General features: G+C 38.9%; 2 protein-coding genes across 8 annotated transcripts in view; one reads left to right on the top strand and one right to left on the bottom strand.

Annotated features, from left to right (window-relative positions):
* AKNAD1 (AKNA domain containing 1) overlaps nt 1-7,691 on the bottom strand; it is a 72,223-nt gene extending 64,532 nt beyond the window's left edge. The window contains exon 1 of the mRNA XM_072834789.1: nt 6,953-7,691. The gene's annotated coding sequence lies outside the window, so the exon portion shown is untranslated. The remainder of the gene's footprint in view (nt 1-6,952) is intronic.
* A 150-nt stretch (nt 7,692-7,841) lies between these two features.
* The window catches only part of GPSM2 (G protein signaling modulator 2), a 63,067-nt gene continuing 49,884 nt past the window's right edge, over nt 7,842-21,024 (top strand). For 4 of the 7 annotated variants that reach the window (XM_072834825.1, XM_072834828.1, XM_072834829.1 and 1 more), the window contains exons 1-2: nt 7,963-8,115; nt 18,348-18,651. In XM_072834825.1, the coding sequence (XP_072690926.1) occupies nt 18,596-18,651 (56 nt within the window). In that variant the 5' untranslated portion in view covers nt 7,963-8,115; nt 18,348-18,595. Of the gene's footprint in view, nt 8,116-8,604; nt 8,721-18,347; nt 18,652-21,024 lie in introns of those variants that run through there. The other 3 variants (XM_072834830.1, XM_072834826.1, XM_072834827.1) reach the window with 3 other exon arrangements.

The following is a 21,024-nucleotide window of genomic DNA, read 5'->3' on the forward strand; positions in this document are numbered from 1 at the left end:
TTTTTGTTCTTTTTCATTTTTTGGTGTTCAGTTTATGTACTTCCCATTACCCTGTCTTCCAGATCACTGATCTGTTCTTCTCCATCTTCCAATCTACAATTGATTTCCTCTAATGTATATTTCATTTCAGTTATTGTATTATTCAATTCTGATTGGTTCTTTTAAAATTTTTTATTTATTTATGATAGTCACACACAGAGAGAGAGAGAGAGGCAGAGACATAGGCAGAGGGAGAAGCAGGCTCCATGCACCAGGAGCCCGATGTGGGATTCCATCCCAGGTCTCCAGGATCACGCCCTGGGCCAAAGGCAGGCGCTAAACCGCTGTGCCACACAGGGATGCCTGATTGGTTCTTTTTAAAAAATCTTTGTTGAAGTTCTCACTGAATTTATCCCTCCTTTCTCCAGTCCAGTGAGCATCTTTATGACCTTTACTTTGAACTCTTGTGTTGATTGGTTATCTCTGTTTCATTTAGCTCTTTTTTCAAGGTTTTGTCTTGTCTTTTATTTGGAGCATATTCTTCTGTCTCTTCATTTTGCTTGATGTCCTGTTTGTTTCTATAAATTAGGCAAAACAGCTACTTCTCCTAAACTTGAAGGAATGGTTTTGTGTATGGTCATTCCCTGGGTAGACTGTGTATTAAGCCATAATTTTTAATGGCTGTGTAATATTCCATTGTATGGGTGAACAAGTACTGTTTTCACTAATCTCTGGGCATATAAATTGTGTCTAATCTTTCCATATTTAAATGGTTGGGTGCTGAATGTGATGAACACTGGTACATTTATTTTGCACACTTGTCTGATCATTTATGTAGGTAAAGTCCTTAAAAATGGAATTATTACCTCTGGAATTGGTCCAGAGGTGCTAAAGTTTTTGATATATATTACAGAACCTTCCTTCAAAATGATTATATCAATTTCCAGCCCCAACAGCAATATGTGAGAGGACTAATTTCATCATATTGAGTATTATCACCCTTTTTCATCTACAATTTGATAGGCAAAAAAAGTATCCCATTGTTTTGAGTTTATTTAAACCCTAGTGATGCTGAAGTTCATATGTGGGCTTATTGTGGGCTCTTAAAATTCCATTCTAAAGTGTTAGTCCTTGGCCTTTCCTTTCTATTGGGTTGTTGCCATTTTTTCTGTTGGGTTGTTTCATAGTAAGAGCTCTTAAAATATAAGTATTTAATATTAACCCTTTGTCTATCACATGTTTCATTTGTCATCTTCCTTTTGACTTTATAAGAAGCAACATACGGAGAGGTTAAAAGCCTAGCCCCTGAGACAGACTGGCTCTGCCATTTGCCAGCTGTGGTGTATGCTGCTTAGGTGCCCTGTCTGGATACCCTTTACTCACCAGTACCTTCATCTCCCAGACCTGTGAGGTTGGCTGTTAAGGATTATAGCTGTCCTTCTCTCTGTAGAGTTTGCACTACAAGGAGCTGGGGAAGTTATACCCCACCCCATCCCAATATGGAGATACAAAAAGCTGCCACTCTTCTGTAAAGTGGGGGGCTAATTTTATGGTTCATGCTCTAGACTCTAGAGACTTCCCTGTATGAGTCAGACCAAGGCTAAGATTTTCTAAGATCCATTCTTACTTGACCCTTTTCTGTTCACTATCCTGTTTTACTCTTTTTCTTACAGGTTCATCCTGAAAGCTCTTCTTCAATAAATCATGCATATTTAATCCTTGTTTCAGGACCTGCTTCTAGGGAATCAACTTAAGATTCTGTAAAATGAATATGCTATTAATACTTGTGTCACATGGTTGTAAAGATACTTATTATGCATAAGGCATTGTCTTAAACACTTTATATGTATTAGTCCATTTAGTTCCTATTACCAATGAGGGTCCAGGTATAATCTTCAAATATCTAAGTGCTCAGAACAATGCTGGTATATATTTAGCATCAATAATTCTTAGTTATTATTATTTATTAAATCATTCTACATTCTTTTTTTAAAGATTTATTTATTTGAGAGAAAGACAGGGAGAGAGAGAGAGGAAAGGGGCAGAGTTAGAGAGAGAAGGAGAGAAGTAGGCTCCCCACTGAGCATAGAGCCTGACATGGGGCTCTATCTCAAAGCCCTGAGATCATGACCTGAGCCAAAACCAAGAGTTGGATGCTTAACTAACTGAGCCACTCAGGCACCCCTATTAAGTCATTCTATATTTCAAATAGAAGATTAAGTCTGTTAATAGGCTGTTTCTCCTGGATTTTGAGGTCTCCTTCCCATGCCCCTTTTCTTAGGTGTTCCTTTGGAAAGCTCTTTCCCCTCATTTTTTCCCTCTTTTATTCCAAAAGTCCACATTCTTGCTGAGGAACTTCTACCAAGTCCACATTCTTGCTGAGGAACTTCTACATCTAATATTCTTGGTTTCTGTTAAGGGAGCACTGTTATTCTCTGATAGACTTTGTTGAAAAGGGAAGAAACAAGTGTTTTCTCCTGGATTATTCAAATTTGCCTGGACTCAATGGAGTTCTTTATAATTTAGAGGAACGTCCAACCACTGTAGCTTTACCTTAAAAAACAAAACAAGGGGCACCTGGGTGGCTCAAATCAGTAGAGTGTTTGTCTTCAGCTCAGATCGTGTCCCAGGGTTCTGCTCAGTTGAGAGCCTGCTTCTCTCTGCTCCATCAAGAACCTGCTTCTCCCTCTCCTTCCTGGTTGTTCTTTCTGTTGTTATTTCTCTGTCTCTCAAATAAATAAATAAAATCTTAAAACAAAACAAGACAAAACAAAACACTAAGCTTGGGCTATCTTAACAACCTTGCACATTGTAGTACTATGTGTATTCAAGGCTCTCTCCCTTCTCCAGGGCACTGGGAAATGATCAAGGAAGTGCCAATATCAGCAGTGTTAACATCAGAGGGGTTTTCAAGTCATATGGAAATGCAATAAAATTGCTGCTATGTCCCTAGCCCCTAATATAGTGTTTAGCACATAATAGGTATTTAAACACATGTGTTCTTGAACAGATGAATGAAAGAATCTACAAGGCAAGAAAGAGCAATGACATTGGTTTATAGTATTATCCACATATTTGCCACTTACTGTGGTTATCATCTGCTTTCTGCATCTTTATCCAAGATCATTTTCCTTCTTGAAGGATAACCTTTATAACTTCAGTTAGTGAGGGTCTGTGATGGCAAAACCAGTTTTTGTTTACCTAAAAATGCCTTTATTTCAATCTCATTTTTAGAAGATATCTGCATTGGTTAAATAATTCTAGGTTGACAGTCATTTTTCTCTCAGTACATTCTTTTGGCTTATATTTTTACAGTTGCAAAGTCACCAGCTAAGTGTTGTTTCATTAGAAGTAGTCAGCTCTTTCTCTTGTACTTGATACAAAGCTACTTCTTTGTTTTTGGTGCTCTGCATTTTCATTATCTTATGTGTAAATATCTTTTTTCTTTTTCTCTTTTTAAAATCTTGTGTAAATTATTGTCTATTTTTCTTCTCATTTTAGAATTTTGATTAGACACATGTTAGATCTTCTATCCTCTATGTTTCACTTTTATATGAAAAAATTAATTTGATTCTATCTTTCAGTTTGCTGATTTTCTCTTCACCATATCTAATCTGCTGTTAAACCTGCCCACTGACTTTCTTTCTTTCTTTTTCTTTTTTTTTTTAAGAGAGAAAGCATGAGAGCAAGTGGGGGGTGGGACAGAGGGAGAGAGAGAATCTGAAGCAGGTTCCAGATTCCATCCCCAGTGCAGAGCCTGGAGTGGGGCTCAGTCTCACAACCCTGAGACCATGACCTGAGTGGAAATCAAGAGTTGGATGCTTAACTGACTGAGCCACCCAGGCGCCCCCTGCCTATTGACTTTTAAATTCTAGTTATTATATGTCTTTTTTTTTTTTTTAAAGATTTTACTTATTTATTCATGAGAGACACACAGAGACAGGCAGAAACACAGGCAGAGGGAGAAGCAGGCTCCCCACGGGGAGCCTGATGTGGGACTCTAACCCAGAATCCCAGGATCACGACCTGAGCTAAAGGCAGATGCTCAACCACTGAGCCACTCAGTTGCCCCTATATATCTTTTTTTTTAAGTCTAGAAGTTTTTTTGAATTCTTTTTAAAACCTGCCTGTTCATTTTTGGCAGAACTTTGCTCATTATTTATATTTTCAATCTTCTATTTAATTGCTTTAAATCTATTAAACATATTTATGACTCTATGATTGGTAATTCCAATTTCAATGTCTTTATGAGTTTGATTTTGCTTTTTTCCCCCACTAATTCTTATATAAGACGCCTTGTTTCTTTGTATGATTTATAGTTTGACCAAGAGTTTGCATTTCTTGGAATTTCTTCTGTGTAAATTTTAGGGGTTTGGATTAAGTTGGTGTCTTAGTCAACTCAAGCGGACAAAATATCATAAACTGGGTTGCTTAAATGAAACATTTATTCCTGACAGTTCTGGAAGCTGGGAAGTCCAAAATCAGGGTGCCAGCAGATTGTGTCTGGCGAGGGCCCATTTCTTGGTTCTTAGAGGGCTGTCACCTCACTGTGTCTTTGTGTGTGAGGCTGCCCTTCAGGTCTTTTTTTTATAAGGGCACTAATCTCATTCATGAGTGCTCCACTCTCTTGACCTTTTGATTACAAAAGCCCTATCCACAAATACTATCACAATGGGAATTAAATTTAAACATATAAATTTTGGGGAGACACAAACATTCAGTCTCTAGAGGTGATTTGGTTTAGCTTTGCCAGTTGCCTGGAGGTACCATTAACCTGAAACCACTTTAAAGTAAATTATGTGTTTGAGTTTCAGACGAGCCAGGTAGAGCAGATTTTGTCTTTGGTAAAAAAACAAACAAACAAACAAAAAAACATCAGAAGAGATTTCCTCCTCTATTTTATATTAAGGATGATCATAGGCAATTTTCTTCTGCTGTCTTCTGGGAAAAGGTAGGAGGGAACTTTGAGAATCCTGGCTTATGTGTGAAGTCTCTTATTAGATTCCCATCATGGTAGGACCTGGCCTTTGTCTCTTTTTTCCATGCCTCATGAGACCATGATAACTAAAATTCAAGTTCATCTGCTTATCGATTTTTACTAGTTCCTAGCTTCCAAATAATGTTTACTTGAATCCTAGGTCAATAATAAATTTTCTTTTTATTTTTTAAATATTTGAAAGCATTTTAGGTTGTTTTCAGTGGGAGTGTTGAACAGGGTATCTGGGTTATTACTCTTAGACATGGAAGTTTACAGAGTGATTTTCTTCCTTACTTTTTATTCTGAAAAACTCCAAATTTCTAGAAAAAGTAAAAGAATAATATGTAAATAGTGCAGTACAAGAATAAGAAATATATCTTTACCCAGGTCTAATTGTTAGCATTTAGTTTGTATTTCTCTCCTTTCTCTGTCTTTTGGTGAACCATTTGAATGTAAGTTGTGGAAGTCATGGTTTTTTAATCCTTAAGTACCTCAGGCTTGCATCTCCTAAAAGTAATAAAAAAGTTTCCATATAACCATAATTCCATGTTATCTCTAGGAAAATTAACAGTAATTCCTTTTTATCTAATATATTCTCTATATTCAAATTTCCCCAATTGTTTCTTAAATGTTTTTTATAGTCTCTCATCATCTCTCTCTGATTTAGGAGTCTATCAAGACTCATGTACCTCCTTTGGTTGTTTTTCGTGACAATGATGTTCATGAAGAGTCTGAGTTCATTGTCTTATAGAATATCTGAAATTTTGGTTTTGTTTCAGAGTGTTCCTTTAAAAATACAAACAAATGAAGTTATCCCGTGTTTAAAATCTCTGGCTATTCTAACATTTAGAAAATAAAGCCCACATTCATTATCCTGGCTTACAAACGTCTACATAATCTGGTGTGACTTGACCCTGTAAGTTCTTCTCTACCTCACCTCACTTAAGCCATAGTGGTCTTTTTCCAGTTTCTCAAACCCACAAAGCTTGTTCTCAAGTTTCAAGTTGGCTCCTTATAATAATTAAAGTCTTGGTTTGAATACCACCTTCTCAAAGTGGACTTTCTTACCTTGACCCTCAATGTAAAGTATCTTTCAATCACTCACTCTCACATCACCCTCCTTTGAATTCTCTGCACGGTACTTGTCACAACCTGATACTTTTCTTAGTATTTATTTTTATTGAACTCCATGAAAGCAGGGGCTGTGCTCTGTCTTGCTCCTTACTATATTCCCACCACCTAGAACAGTTCCTGACACATAGTATAAACCTAATAAATACTTGCTAAATACTGTAATGAATAAGCTGAAAGCTGAGGGCTGAAAAGGAGCCAGCCATTTAAAGGACCTGAGGGAAAAAAATCTTGGCAGTGAGAACTGCCAGGGAGAAGGCCTTGAGGGAACCCTGAGGCTTGGTGTATTCTAGGGATGGAGGAATGTTCTGTGTACTGGAAGGGAAGTAAGCTAGGAGAGGAAAATACAGGAGAGTAGAGAGGTGGGTAGGGCAAGATGACTTAGGGCTTGGTGGGCAGTGGTAGGGAATTTAGATTTTATTTTAAATCAAATGATAAACCGCTAAAGGTTTTCAAACAGGAGAGTGACATAATCTGATTTATGCCTTTTAAAAGGAGAATTAAAAAACTAAGTCAACTTGAGTAAGATGAAGATAACTAACACCCGTGAAAGAAAATCCCTTGTGTAGGAGAAGATTGCCAGGTTAGAAATAATGATTCATTTTGGACATGTTGAATTCGATACACTACACTTCCTTTGTGGTTTTCCTATCAACACCCAAAAAAGAATTTATGGGTGAGAAGGAATTATAATACCTACCTCTGAAACAGTACAGGCATCTAATTCAGTTGATGTTTATAAGTACCTGATATTAAAGGTTGTTGTTGATAATAGTAAGAGCTACCATTTATTAAGCAGCCAGCCACTATGTTAGCCGCTTAGCAAAACTTACTTCACGGAAGCATAACCACCACCTTCATTACCTGTGTTTTGCAGCTGAGGAAAGGGAGGCTAAAGAGGATAAGTAACTCCTTCAAGGTCAATCAGCCCACAGGAGGCAAAGATGTGAGTCAAATCCAGGTCAAGTTTGATGCCAAAGCTGTTATTCTGACCAATTTGCCAAAACACGTTCCCCCAGTAAGAGAAATGCTGCTTGGATTGCTGGTTTTGGCCACCATTCAGAGACATACTGAATCTGGGGTTTTCCCTGACACATCCTTAAGCCTGCAGGAACATTTAACTTTCGTTTCAGTGGAGAAATAATCTAATCAAATCCGCGTTTTTGTTGAACTTGATACAGAGAGGAGGTGCACGGATGCCACCCGGACTTGCCCCGCTGTGTCTGGGACACTGGCCTGAAGCCGAGCTAAGTGCCACCCATTTTCCCGGGGACCGGCAACTCCGCAGTCGACACAAGTTTGCTGTCTTCACAGCTGGAAATGCCAGAATTGGGACAGGGCCGCAAGAACGGAGGCTGCCTCGTTCAGACTTTGACACGGGTCCCTCTTTTTTTCTTAAACATCCCGCCGATGCCGCTTGGGAAACTCGTTCTCCAGGAGGCACGGAGCCGTAAGTGCAGGACGCATCTGCTCTGAGCACCAGCTTTTAACGGGGTCTGGGCCAGAGCCCCTCTGCGCACGCTGCGCGACATTTACCGCTGCACCCCTCGGTGTCTGCGGAAAGACGCCAGGAAAGCCGTCCCCCCTCCGTCCCCACTTGATGTCAGGTCGCGGGCGGGCCTCCCCGCCCGATCCCGAGCAGCTGGACGCGCAGCCCCGCCCCCGCCCCGCCCCCGCGCCCCCGCCCCGCCCCCCGCGCCGGCCATTGGCGGGTCCGAAAGACGCGGGGCGTTGTCGGTTTGAATGGGAGCGACAGCAGCTGGGGCGCAGGCGCAGAGGGGGACCGGCCGGGCGGGCGGCGCCGAGGGGCCCCGGGCGGCGAGGACGGCCCAGCGAGCTCTGGCCCACGTGACCCACGGCGAGCGGCGGGGGGGCGCGCCTGCCTCCCTGGTGCCCCTGCCCGGAGACGCGCCCCCCGCGCGGGCCCGCCTGGGGGAGGGGCCGCGGCCACCGTCCGGCGCCCGAGGCGGCCGCCGCTGCAGCCCCGTGGCGTCCGCCGCGCTCTGGGACTCGCCGGCCCGCGGGAGGTGAGTGCGGAGGCGTCCGAGGGCGCCCCGCGCGGGGAGCCGGCCGGGGGGCGTGTGTGCGCGCGGGGCCGGTGCGCGGGGCGGCGTCCCGGGGGTCGGCCGGGAGGCTGAGGAAACCAGAAGCGGGGAGAGGAGCCGCGGCTGGAGGGCGCGAGCTGTTTTCCTGTGGCGAGGCTTTGCAGGAGGGTCCCGCGTAAGAGCTCTGTGCTCCAACTTTCCAGAAATAAAAAGTCCGATAGGGCACCGCGACTCCTCACGCCTTCTGAGGGCGGCGGCGGTGGGCGAAGACCCCGAGCGCCGGCCGAGTCGCGCCGCGGCGGGCGGCGTTCCCGCGCGCTTGGCCCCGGAGCTGGCGGGCCGGCGCGCACCTGCGTCCAGCGCGTCGCGGTTCGTGAATCCGCGCCCGACGGGGCTGGTAGGCGGCTGCAAGACGCCCCGGTGAGCAGAGGACGTTAAGGCCCTTGTCCGAAAAGCTGCATAATCTATAGACTATCCTTGAGGAGTTAAAAAAAAAAAAAAGTGGGAAATCTGTCAGTTCTTTGTTTTCATGGTTGCCAGTCGTATCCTTTTAACTGGTATCACTTGGACTCCGTTAAAGAAAACGGGTAAGGGTGGAAATTTTATTTGCCTTGATGCATAATTCAACTCTGCGCAGCGCAGAGCGGCACGAAGCCGCTTCTTGGCTTTCCTTTCTGTCGACTTGGGTTGGAGTCTGGGTAGCGTGTGTGGGCTCAGCATGCCACCCGAGCTGAATTTTCAAGCCGCCACTCTAGGAGGGTGCCCGGAGATTTCCGGTGTGATAGCCGCCACTGTGATTACCTCTGATAAAGACCACTGTTGCTTGGGTTGCCCCTTATTCGAGAAGCAGCTTCGGTTGGTTCTTCTGTTGCTCACTTGTGAACAAAGGGACGCTCGCTGTTGATTGACCTGGGTGTGTGTGAGGAGAGTGAGGACTGGGGGGCGGGGGCGGGGGGCGGGAGGGCAGTGCCAGACTACCCCGCTCTACGTCTATGGTGAACCGGCAGGCTCCTTCGTGGGCGGGCATGTGCACTAGAAGGGGTGGAGCAGATACAAAGTAAAAAGTTGTAAGTGTTGCAGAGGCTTTGCCCACAAAATCAGCTTTGGCAAGAGCAGCAGTTTAGGTGTGTTTTCCAGTGTTATTAAATCAGACATGTAGTGTTACAAATATATATTTTTTAAAAGATTTTATTTGTTCATAAGATAAAGAGAGGCAGAGACATATGCAGAGGGAGAAGCAGGCTCCCTGAGGGGGAGGGGAGGCGTGATGTGGGACTGGATCCCGGGACCCCTGGGATCACACCCAGAGCTGAAGGCAGTCGCTCAACCACTGAGCCACCCAGGCACCGCCAAATATTATATTATATATATATATTTTTAAATATTTTATTTATTCAGGAGAGGGGCGGGGACAGAGAGAAGCCGGCTCCATGCGGGGAGCCCGACGTGGGACTCGATCCCGGGTCTTCAGAATCAGGCCCTGGGCAGAAGGCAGGTGCTAAACCGCTGAGCCACCCGGGCTGCCCAATATTTTAATACAAATATATAAGTATAGTATATAAGATATGTCTTAAAGTCCAGTGTTCTCACTATTATAGGATTCTTTGCTGGTTCATAGTTCTTCTTCCCAGGCAAAAAAATAAAAAAGTATGTTGCACATCGATTATGTCCAAGGCAATTTGCTTGGTGTTTTGAGATGACAAAAGAAAACTTCCTCTTCAGCAGTTGCTCCTGGAGTTTTTGAAGTATCTTTCTTCTGTCTCCCTCCTCTCCCCTACATGTTGCTGCCAGTTTATTTTACTAACACAGATCCAACTTTGCTATTACTTTGTTGAAAAAATTACAATATTAAATACAAGGCCACATACATATTCACAATCCCTAACACTTTAGTGCCTTCTTAGACTTCTCTTTTCCTCCTCCTAACCCAGTGTGCTTGTCTTGAGCATACATTCTGTGCATTCCTACCTCCTTACTTCTGCTGGAGACATTTCCCTGTGACTGGAATGCCTTTGCTTCATTTGCCTAATAAGGTCTACCCATCCTTCAAGGTGCAGTACAGATATCCTTGCTTCTATAAAGCTTTCCCTGGTCCTTTTTATTTAGAATCATTCTTCCCATATCCTCTCATAACATTACTGAACTGAATAAAAACATTTTCCACAGGATAGTGATAATTTTTGGAAGAAGACAAAGTTATATTTTCCTATACGGAATTCTGAATTCAAACTCTCAGTGACTCTTGTAGACATTTTTAACCCTTTTGCATTTGGGATTTATTTCTGCTTAAAATTTTGAAATCAGTTTTGCCTCTAATTAGGAGAACTGGTTTATTGTCATTTACTTAACTCAAGAACAATGCCCAATAGAAAGGACTACTTCTATTCACTACTGAGTTTTTCATATATATATTGGTTTAAGCCGATGGCCGACTAACATTGGTGGTACTAAATGGCTATATAGGCCAATATTCTCTCTTGATTGGTAACCAGTTTTTGTCAAACTTGTGTGTTCCCTATGGTTTTTCTTTTTTTTTCTTTTTTTTTGACATAATAATGTCTTCATAAAGCTATATTTATTTTGAATTTGTTTCTTTGAGCCCCTATTAATTGCATCATGTTTGTCCAATAATGTACATAGGCCCTAAAAAAGAAAAACCCATAAACTTCTACATATTTATTAACAAAAAGATTATAGATCAGAAGGGGCAAGTACTAATATATATACATTCAGAGGTTGGGGTGTTTTTGGTAGAAATTGGGCTTGGTTTGAATCCTCAGTCTTTTTGGATTGCAGACATACTCTTGTGGTCTCCTGGTTTTGTAACCTGAATAGTCATTTGGAAAGCACTGAAAATGTAATTGGGATTGATGAAAATGTAGAATGTCTTTTTTTTTTAAACATTAATAGGTCTTTTATAACTTTGGTATTGTAATACTTCTAAGTATCCGTTTTTATGTGTTTATAACAATCAACTACAAATCATATTTCTTACACAAGTGTAACTGAAACTCTTTCAAAAGGTTATTAATTTTACTAATGGATTGAAAATCTGTATCTAGGGCAGCCTGACTGCCTCAGTGGTTTAGCGCCGCCTTTAGGCCAGGGTGTGATCCTGGAGCCCTGGGATTGAGTCCCATGTTGGGCTCCCTGCATGGAGCCTGCTTCTTCCTCTGTCTGTCTCTCTGTCTCTTTCTCTCTCTGTCTCTCATGAATAAATAAATAAATAATCCTTTAAAAAAAAACAACACGTATCCATTAACATTTTATAGGGAAGAAAATTAACATTATTTTTAAACTCTAGGCTTCGGTTTGATGAGAAATAAAACTAAGTAATGGAGAAAAGTACTAATTTTATTCTAATAAACACACTCATTTAGTTGAACACACACACACAAACACACACACACACATACATTCACTCACTCACTCTCTCCGTGCCCAGTATGGAGCCCAGTGCAGGGTTTGAATTATGACCCTGAGATTAAGACTTGAGCTGAGACCAAGAGTCGGATGCTTAACCAACTGAGTCACTGATTACTTATTTATATTTGTAAATATATTTATGTTTACATTCATATTTGTAAATATACATAAGTAATCTTGGGGTACATGGCTGGCTCAGTTGGTAGAGCATGTGATTTGATTTCGGGGTTGTAAGTTTGAGTCCCACATTGGGTGTAGCGCCTACTGAAAAAAAATAGTAATTTGTTGGAGCAGGACTTTTGATAACTGCTTTGTAGGGAAAAAGGAAACCAAGATTAGGGATGTTACATAAAAGCAATCTCCCTTTTCTCCTTGAAATTTTTAAGCAACTGCTTCATCCTCTTGAATTATAATCATGGAGGATTATAATTACAAAACAAAAGTTTTGGTGATTAGTGTAGTCACTGGCATAATTCAAATTCACTCCATGTATAACCTAAAAATAGAGCCCCTCTCTTGTTTATAACACACACCTCCCCCTATGAAAAATCTTCTTTATCATGGGCTGCCAAACCAAAGACACTAAGAGTTCATGCAATAATTATTATATCCATAGTACTTTGTGTAGAGACTTTTGGAAACTACTGGTGACCTACATTCAGCATTTCTTATATAAGTAGACTCATACTGATCCTTTCTCACTGTATAACAACAGTGAAGGCTTGAAATATTCAAATCTTTTTCTTCTTCTAGATTACATTTTGTTTTAGTATTTATCTAATTTGAATTTTCATATATGGTTTATTTGTATCTGGTTATTCAGGAAGCATAGTTCATTGGAGTCCTTAAATATAAATGTTTCTCATCAAAAAAAGAAGTTCGGGGATCCCTGAGTGGCTCAGTGGTTTGGTGCCTGCCTTTGGCCCAGGGCGCGATCCTGGAGTCCTGGGATCGAGTCCCGCATCGGAGCCTGCTTTTTCCCTCTGCCTGTGTCTCTGCCCCTCTCTTTCTCTCTCTCTCTCTATCATAAATAAATAAAATAAATAAATATTAAAACAAAAGAAAAAAAGTTCATGCATATTTAGTTTAGAGTGGTAAGCTTTTATGTATAAACTGAAAACATGAAAAGGAATTTTTCTTGTATATTGCTAAAATTGTTTGGATCATACTACTCTGAAGTGGTTGCATTTGTTGTTTTGACATTTCTAAAGGCCATGGCTCTAGATCTGAATTTTTTTTAATCTGCCAAGAATAAAAATGAGAGTTTGAAATTAATAGTATCTTTAGTTTGTATGTATTTGATATCTTTCATATTGGCCTTTGAGAATTAATTTCAAATACACTTGGAAACCCTTCTGACTGGTGGTATACTTTTAAGATATAGATTTATTGGAATCTAGAACCATTAATCTATTCTTTGAATTTTATTCTATTTAGCTAATAGTCACAGACAGCTTATTAGAAAGTTTCTATAATAAAATATGTGTTTTAGTTAGCAGTTTCACAGTTATGCTTCTTTTCTAAACATACCTGGCCTAACATCTCACAGACTAACCTTTGATTGTTGCACACATAAAGATTAGCAATAAATTAAGACTTAACCTTAATTGGAGTACATAATTTAGGATTATATATTTGCTTAAGGAAAACTTTATTTATACAGTTTTTAAAAATTAATTAATTTATTTATTCATGAGAGATACACAGAGAGAGAGGCAGAGACACAGGCAGAGGGAGAAGCAGGCTCCATGCAGGGAGCCTGACAGGGGACTGGATCCCAGGTCTCCAGGATCAGGCCTTGGGCCCAAGGCGGCGCTAAACCGCTGAGCCACCCGGGTTGCCTATTCATACAGTTTTTATAGCATAACTTGGTAAATTTGCATTTCTCCAGAATGATAGAGAATAGAATAATCTGCTTAACTAAGCACTATGATTGTTTATTTTATTATTTTGGGACTATGGAAAGTAATTTACATTTGCTATGTATGACAGTTGTTAGAGGATACTAACTTCATGTTCAGCATTATACGTGAGTATTCATGGATATACACACACACATACATAGGCTTGATCTATCTTTAGTTCAGAGTATTATGTAAAAATTTGGTTATATTACTGGTTTAGAGATTGAGTATGTTGAAAAGATCAAAACTGTCATGCATTGCTTTAATTTTTTCTTTCATTGTACTTGTTTCTTAATTTTGCCACTGACTTATTGGTACTATAAGAAAATTTTAATTTAAAGATGCACAAAAATTGAGAAATGTCAGTCACTCAATTCTACTTTTTTTTTTTTACCCCTCAGATTCTTTCCCACTTATCAAATTTTATATGATTTCAAATGATCTCAAGTCTGATATCTTTATTTTTTTCAGCTATTATTTGTGAATATAGCACTTTACCAAGTACAAGTTTAATAGAAGGATTCTGCTTTTTCCCATTTGAAGGAATAGCTTTATTTTCTCCTCTTGGAATTTTTTTTTAATTTTATTTATTTTTTCATGATAGTCACACCCACAGAGAGAGAGAGGCAGAGACATAGGCAGAGGGAGAAGCAGGCTCCATATAGGGAGCCTGACGTGGGATTCGATCCTGGGTCTCCAGGATCGCACCCTGGGCCAAAGGCAGGCGCTAAACCACTGCGCCACCCAGGGATCCCTCTCCTCTTGGAATTATCCCTCTTGCAATCCAGTTTGTCGGTCACTGTGTACTACTGCTGTTCCATCTATCTTGAAAATTGGAAATCTTTTAAGTTCTCTGTTAACTGCTTGACCTTTGCCTCTCACATCTAGTGAGTGGGTGTTGTTTTTCATTTTTCTTTAGAAACTCCTAGCTAGAGTTTCTAAAGAAACTCCTTACTTAAGGACCCTGCCATTTTTGAGTCTGATTTCCCTTGCTTCAAGCACTAATTTCCGACATCAGTTATATACTCTGATATCAAAATAATTTTTCTTGCTTTTAGTTGGCTCCTTAACACCTGCCACACTAAAACCAAGCTCCGAACTTTTCTCCCTGTTGGACTTTGTTGTGGCATCCTTCTTTATGACTCCCATTATTACTACAATGTGTATTTGTTGTTATAACCTCTACTCTAATATAAAAGATCTTCATTTAAAATATGTTCTTGATTCTTCCTCCATATTTATCCCTGCTCACATTGATAAAGGGCTATTGTATCTGACTTGAAACACTACAACTGAAAGGGATTTGGGGAATTTGTTGTACCTTAAAGGGAATTATTAAGATAAGAAAAGCTTAAAGAATTTAGATCATCTAATCTATACACAAGAAAAGTAAGTTATATTTATTGTGTGATGAGTGTTGCCAGTTTATGGAGATACTTAAAGAATAAGACCAGAGATTATTGGCACTTAATTTGGATAGTTTGGATAAATTGAAAAGACAAAAGATTTACATGTAACTGTGTATCTACCATCACTTAGTTTGCAAATATTTTACTGCCAGTGGAGTAAAGCAAGGCTAGGATTTATTTACTCTGATTCCATACCTTGGACAGTGCCTAGTCCACCTATTTTGACTTCCTAATCAGGTAATTAAATGTGAGGCAGTTAGTGATATACCACTTTATTTTTCTATATGCTTTTATCAGTTTCTAGCATGTTGAAAAAAATTACTTCTTTCTCCTTATTTCTCTGTGATTAGACCGAAAGATGCTGAGAGTTTTTGTTAGCAGTGAGGTTTTGGGAGCACTGTTTTTTAAAACTTGGAAGGTGTTATTAAGGACATATATTTCCTTGTAAATTACTAGTTATAAGTGTTAATGGAGATTGGAGATTAAATTTGATGACCTCCTTTTTTTTTTTTTTAATTTGATGACCTCTTAACGTTCTTTCAAACCTATAACTTCCATTTCCTGGTCTTGTTAAATTTTCTTATCCTAGCAAACATAATTTAATATTTATTGCAGATTTTATTAGTGTTACACTGGTAATATATAAACTATATGTTAAATATGAATTGGGTTTGTTAACTCTGTGATGTGGTACATGAATGAACAGTGGTTACTGAATTGTTTAGAGAATTCTTGCAGAATTAATCATTGGATCAAGAATCGCTTGTTAGTTCAGTGAATAATTATAAGAAATGCTACTTTGTTATGGAGATTGTAATGTAAGAGTGACTTTTTGGGATACACTTCTTCTGAGAACTGTAAAACCATATTACAAATTGCCCTTATTGTAATGGTGGATAGTAATATATCTTCTTGCTCGTTTTAATTATTTTTAAAATGTTTCTCTACGCAGTTTTAGGTAAGGTTATTTCACAACTCCAGTGATAGACATTTGTTAATTTTACTCCATATTTACATTTTAATCAGTATGGAGTTAGCATATTTTTTATTGATTGGTAAAATTTAGAATTTCATTATGATCTGGATGAAAAAATATTTCAGTTAAATTGTAACTTAATTTAATTCAAAGTTAAATTGATTTTAATATTTCACCGTCTACCCCATTTTATAAATAACAGCCTAAACCTCGGCATGGGTAGGGGAAGACCTTCGGTTGACAGTTTAGCTGTTGTATAATCTAGATGTACTTTGAAGGTACTGCTATTAATATCTACACTAATTCTCCTTATAGTGTTGTATTTATGAAGGAGACACAATAGAATTCTGAGTAATAGAAAAAGATTTGTTGGATTAATAGCTGCTACCCTATCTTTTCAGCCTTTCTTAAGACACTACTTCCTTTGTTGGACAAGGGAAGAGATAAAGGGATGTTTTCTGTTTTTTATGTGTCAAACTGGTTATTAATATGAAAATCTCATTTGCCCTGGGAAGCTTGTCGATATTCCTGAGGCTGGTCCTTTCCACCTTCCTCCTCCTCACAGGTCCTTTATGTTCTGTTCCTTACTAACCTCTCTCTAACTGTACTTGATTAACAAAGTAGTGGGTGTGTGTGATTTAGAGTCTAGTTTATGTTTTAGCTGAAGTATTTAAAAGGATGGTTATATGGCAAAGGAATTAGGCTTATTGGATGGCAGCAGAAGGGAAAAATGGGAGAAATGGAAAGATTGCTCAAAGCATGGAACAGATTTCTAAAAGGACTATTCAAAATTAGGATTAGCCAGTTTGGGACCCTTCTGGGAATGCTGTAGTAAAATGTTAGACTAACTGACCTGTAGGGTTGTTTATAACACTGAGATTCTAGGACTTAATAATTGTGTGTGTGTGTGTGTGTGTGTGTGTGTGTGTGTGTGTGTGTAAACTGTATCTATTTATTTATATACACACATACATATATTTTACCTTATTTGTTTCTCTCAACTGTTACCTTAGAAGTTATAGTTTATATCTGATGGCCTATAGTTTCTTTGTAATATACCTGGGTATGGGATTCATTTTCATTTTTCCTGTTTAGGACTTAGTGTGTGCTGCTTCAGTCTGCTAATTTAAGTCCATCTTCACTTCTGAAAAATTCTCTTTATCACTGAAGATATTTTTACTTTTCTGTTTTCCTTCAAGTACTGTAATCAGACCTCTGTCAGAGCCTCTCATTTTGTCTTCCTTTTCTCTGAACTGCTCTAGTATTTTTCATCTCTTATCTCTTTGTGAAGGTCTGGATAATTTCTTCAGATATTCTTCTAATTCACACATTCTCTCTTTAGCAGGTTATTAATACCAATGTTCATACCATCACTTTTTTAATAGTAGTAAAAAAATCCAAAAAACTACAATCCAAATGCCCATCAACAGAATAAAAAATACTTGGTATTTAATGGGATATGACACAGTAGTGAAAATATGCAAACTGTAGCTATGTGCAACAAGTGAGATGAATCTCGAAAACATCATGTTAAGCAAAGCCATACAACACTAAATCATATAATTTTTAGGCCGATGGATTGTACCATAATTAGCAATGGAATAATGAACAAAATTCAGTTTAGAGACTACCTTAGAGGGGAAAGGAAGGTGTGATTGATTAGGTTGAGGCACCCAGGAGACTTCAGAGGCAGTGATAATGTTTTTTATCTTACACTGGGTGGTGTTATATAAATGTTTGTTGTGTCATTCTACTATACACATATTTTCTAAATTTCTTTTTTACCTACTCAATATTAATAAAAACATTTTAAAGACCTTAAAAAGTAAGAATAAGGGCAGCCCTGGTAGTTCAGCGGTTTAGCGCCTGCCTTCAGCCCGGGCGTGATCCTGGAGTCCCAGGATCGAGTCCCATGTCGAGCTCCCTGCATGGAGCCTGCTTCTCCCTCTGCCTGTGTCTCTGCCTCTCTCTCTCTCTCTCTCTTTCTCTGTCTGTCATGAATAAATAAAATCTTTAAAAAGAAAAGTAAGAAAAGAATATACTGAGAGCAAATGAATACAAAGTATAACCTAATTATCAGCACAGATACCTTTGAAGGAATAAGTTTAAAGTTTGGAATTGGCTTGTTCAAATCATTACTGAATTCTCATTTTACCTCTTATAATAGCAATTTTTAAAAGCTTAAAGAATAATAATTTTCTCTTTAGATACCCTAACACATTCTTCTATATTGGTTTATAATAGAAAACATTACATAAATTATTGTATTTTAAAACGATTTTAAAAATAAGGTACAGGTCCCAAATAAATGTAATGTATTCACATCCTTATTTAGAAGCTTTGTGGTGACAGTTAAGCCCTCTGCTGTTTTTCTTCTGTGATTGATATGACAGCAGTCTGTGGAGTTAGCTGTGAGATTATGTACTACAGCTTGGAATTACTTTAGGTTATTATTTGAAAATAGGACTTCAAGCAAGGCATCTTGTATTCCTTTTGCAGAAATTTTGCTGAAGTGCTGCTGAAAGGGCCAGAGATGCAAGGATTTGGGACACATTTTGAACCTTTAAGCTGTCTGACATTGACCTCCTTTCATTATTAATAAAGAAGAAGCAGGAGCTTAGGATGTATTAACACCAACTCATTAATATACTAACTGGACAATGTTCTGCAACAATTCTACATTGTAAAGAACTGGATTGGCACAAAATAAAATAATTTCAATTTTACTCAACTTATAATATGACTCGATGGAGGAAAATTTGATAAGCATGAGGGAAGACCATTCTTTTCATGTTCGTTACAGGTAAGACTACTGCTTTCTTGGTAGCTTTTAATCCTTATATAAACATGTATGTAGCTCTGATCATTTCAAATTTAAATTTGAATATATTCAAAATAAACTAGCCTTAATATCTCCTGTATACGATATTTTCTTTTTGTTGTGGTGGTTGTAAGTTTTTATATCCTTTCTATAGGAAAATGGTGGTAAAAACTAATTATGTGTTATAGTTTATTAATGTTTTATGGAAAAGTTTATGGATAATTTATATTTTGTAACTGTTGTAATGCAAATATAAAAAATATATTTCTAAATGTTTGGGGTAAAAGACGGACTGTAATATGTCAGATGAATGACCTAATTTTTGTGTTTCAGTTTTTAATGGTGATCTTTTATAAATAAGCTTTTTAAAAAGTGAGTAACATTGAAATGGGTGGATACTTTCTAAACATAAACTAATAGCCAGTTTAATATTTAGTGATAAAATGTTAATGGCCGTTTGTATACATTTAGGAACAAAGCATTGGGGCGCCTGGGTGGCTCATTGATTGAGCATCTGCCTTTGGCTCAGGTCGTGATCCCAGGATCCTAGGATCGATTTTTCCTCTGCCTGTGTCTCTGTCTCTCTCTGTGTGTCTCTCATGAATAAATAAATAAAATCTTTAAAAAAAAAAAAGGAACAAAGCATTGATATCAGCATCATTATCTTTTTCTAATTTTTTAAGATTTTTTATTTATTTATTCATAGAGATGCAGAGAGAGAGAGAGAGGCAGAGACACAGGCAGAAGAAGCAGACTCCATGCAGAGAGCCTGATGTGGGACTCGATCCAGGGTCTCCAGGATCATGCCTTGGGCTGCAGGCAGCGCTAAACCGCTGCGCCACCGGGGCTGCCCTTAGCATCATTATTTAACATTTATTCTAGAAGTTCTGGTCATTGCACTAAACTGTAAAATGAGCATAAACCTAAATATTGGGATGAAAGGCATGTGATTGTTACTAAGGTGATTAGAATACTAATTGATACTAATAGATTCTTTATCAAAACTGTTATAAATTAATATTAAATAAACATCAGAACTTGCAGCAACGAGTAGTATTCAGCATCTCTAATAAGTTGAAGGTGTTGGTTGCCAAATCTTAGATATTTTAACACATGTTTAGGAAGTAGATTTGTTGGAGCACATGATTCATGTTAGGGCAAGGTGCCACCACAGAAGTCTATATAGGTAAGATAAGGGTATTTCTATTAAAAAAAGAAGGGGGCACCTGGGTGGCTCAGTGGTTGAGCGTCTGCCTTTGGCTCAGGTCATGATCCTGGGGTCCTGAGATCAAGTTCTGCATTGGGTTCCCTGCATGGAGCCTGCTTCTCCCTCTGCCTTTCTCTGCCTAGCTCTCTCTGTGTCTCTCATGACTAAATAAATAAATAAAAATCTTTAAAAAAAAAAGTTTTGAATAGAAGAAATGGAAGATATTCAACATAATTAAAATGAGCTTTTAAAGGCCCTCTCTCTACTCTCTTGGGCATAGTTCCAGAAACCTGGAAGTTATCTTATGTGCTTTTCTTCCCCACTTACTCTCTGTATCCAGTGTGAAGCCTTGCCAGTTTTACCTCCTAAATGTTGCTCAGATTGACCTATCCATCTGGATCCTCCCTATCACTGGTATAGTTTAGGCCCCCATCATCTTCCCTGTAGACTCCCTCCATTCTCCATTCTTGTCTTTTAGAATCCATGTTTTTAATTTGCTGCTAGAGGGCTTAGTCTAAAAACACAGAGCCAACTGTGCAAATTCTGCTTTATCGCTATGGTGGCTCATTGTCATCGGTAGGGCAGAGCCAGGCTTATCATATATACAAGATCTTCCATTTTCTAGCCTCTATATATTCCTTTGTCCTTACTTTCTCCAGTCTTCACGTTGTACTTTGAGCTCTGCTTCCCTGTACATGTCTTGCTGTTCAATGTCTCTGTGCTTTTGCTCATGTTGTACCCTAGGACTTGTATTATCTACTCCTGGAAACCATTTCTAAATGTGATTGTTTGACTGTGTGCCCTCCCTGTGCTCACGTAACATCTTTTGCGTATTTCTTCCTTTGCATCAACTATATTAAAATTCATTGTATTTCTTTATATGTTTGTCTCCTTCTTGACTACTCCCTTCCTTGACTATTAATTTCCTTAGGGCAGCCACGATGCCTAGCATGTTGTCTGACTCATAGTACATGTTTGATGGAATGTCCATGTAATTCCATTGGACATAACTATCAGATAAGTCTAGTAACATTTTATCTGTCTTACTAAACATTTTTAAGAGTGATATACTCCTTAATACTGTAAGAGCAGCAGGTAAGGAGGAGTGGATTTTACCTCTGCCTGTAGGAGGGTCTTAGATTTGTCCT

This window comes from Canis lupus, chromosome 8 (genome assembly GCF_048164855.1).
Source record: "Canis lupus baileyi chromosome 8, mCanLup2.hap1, whole genome shotgun sequence".
NCBI lineage: Eukaryota > Metazoa > Chordata > Mammalia > Carnivora > Canidae > Canis > Canis lupus.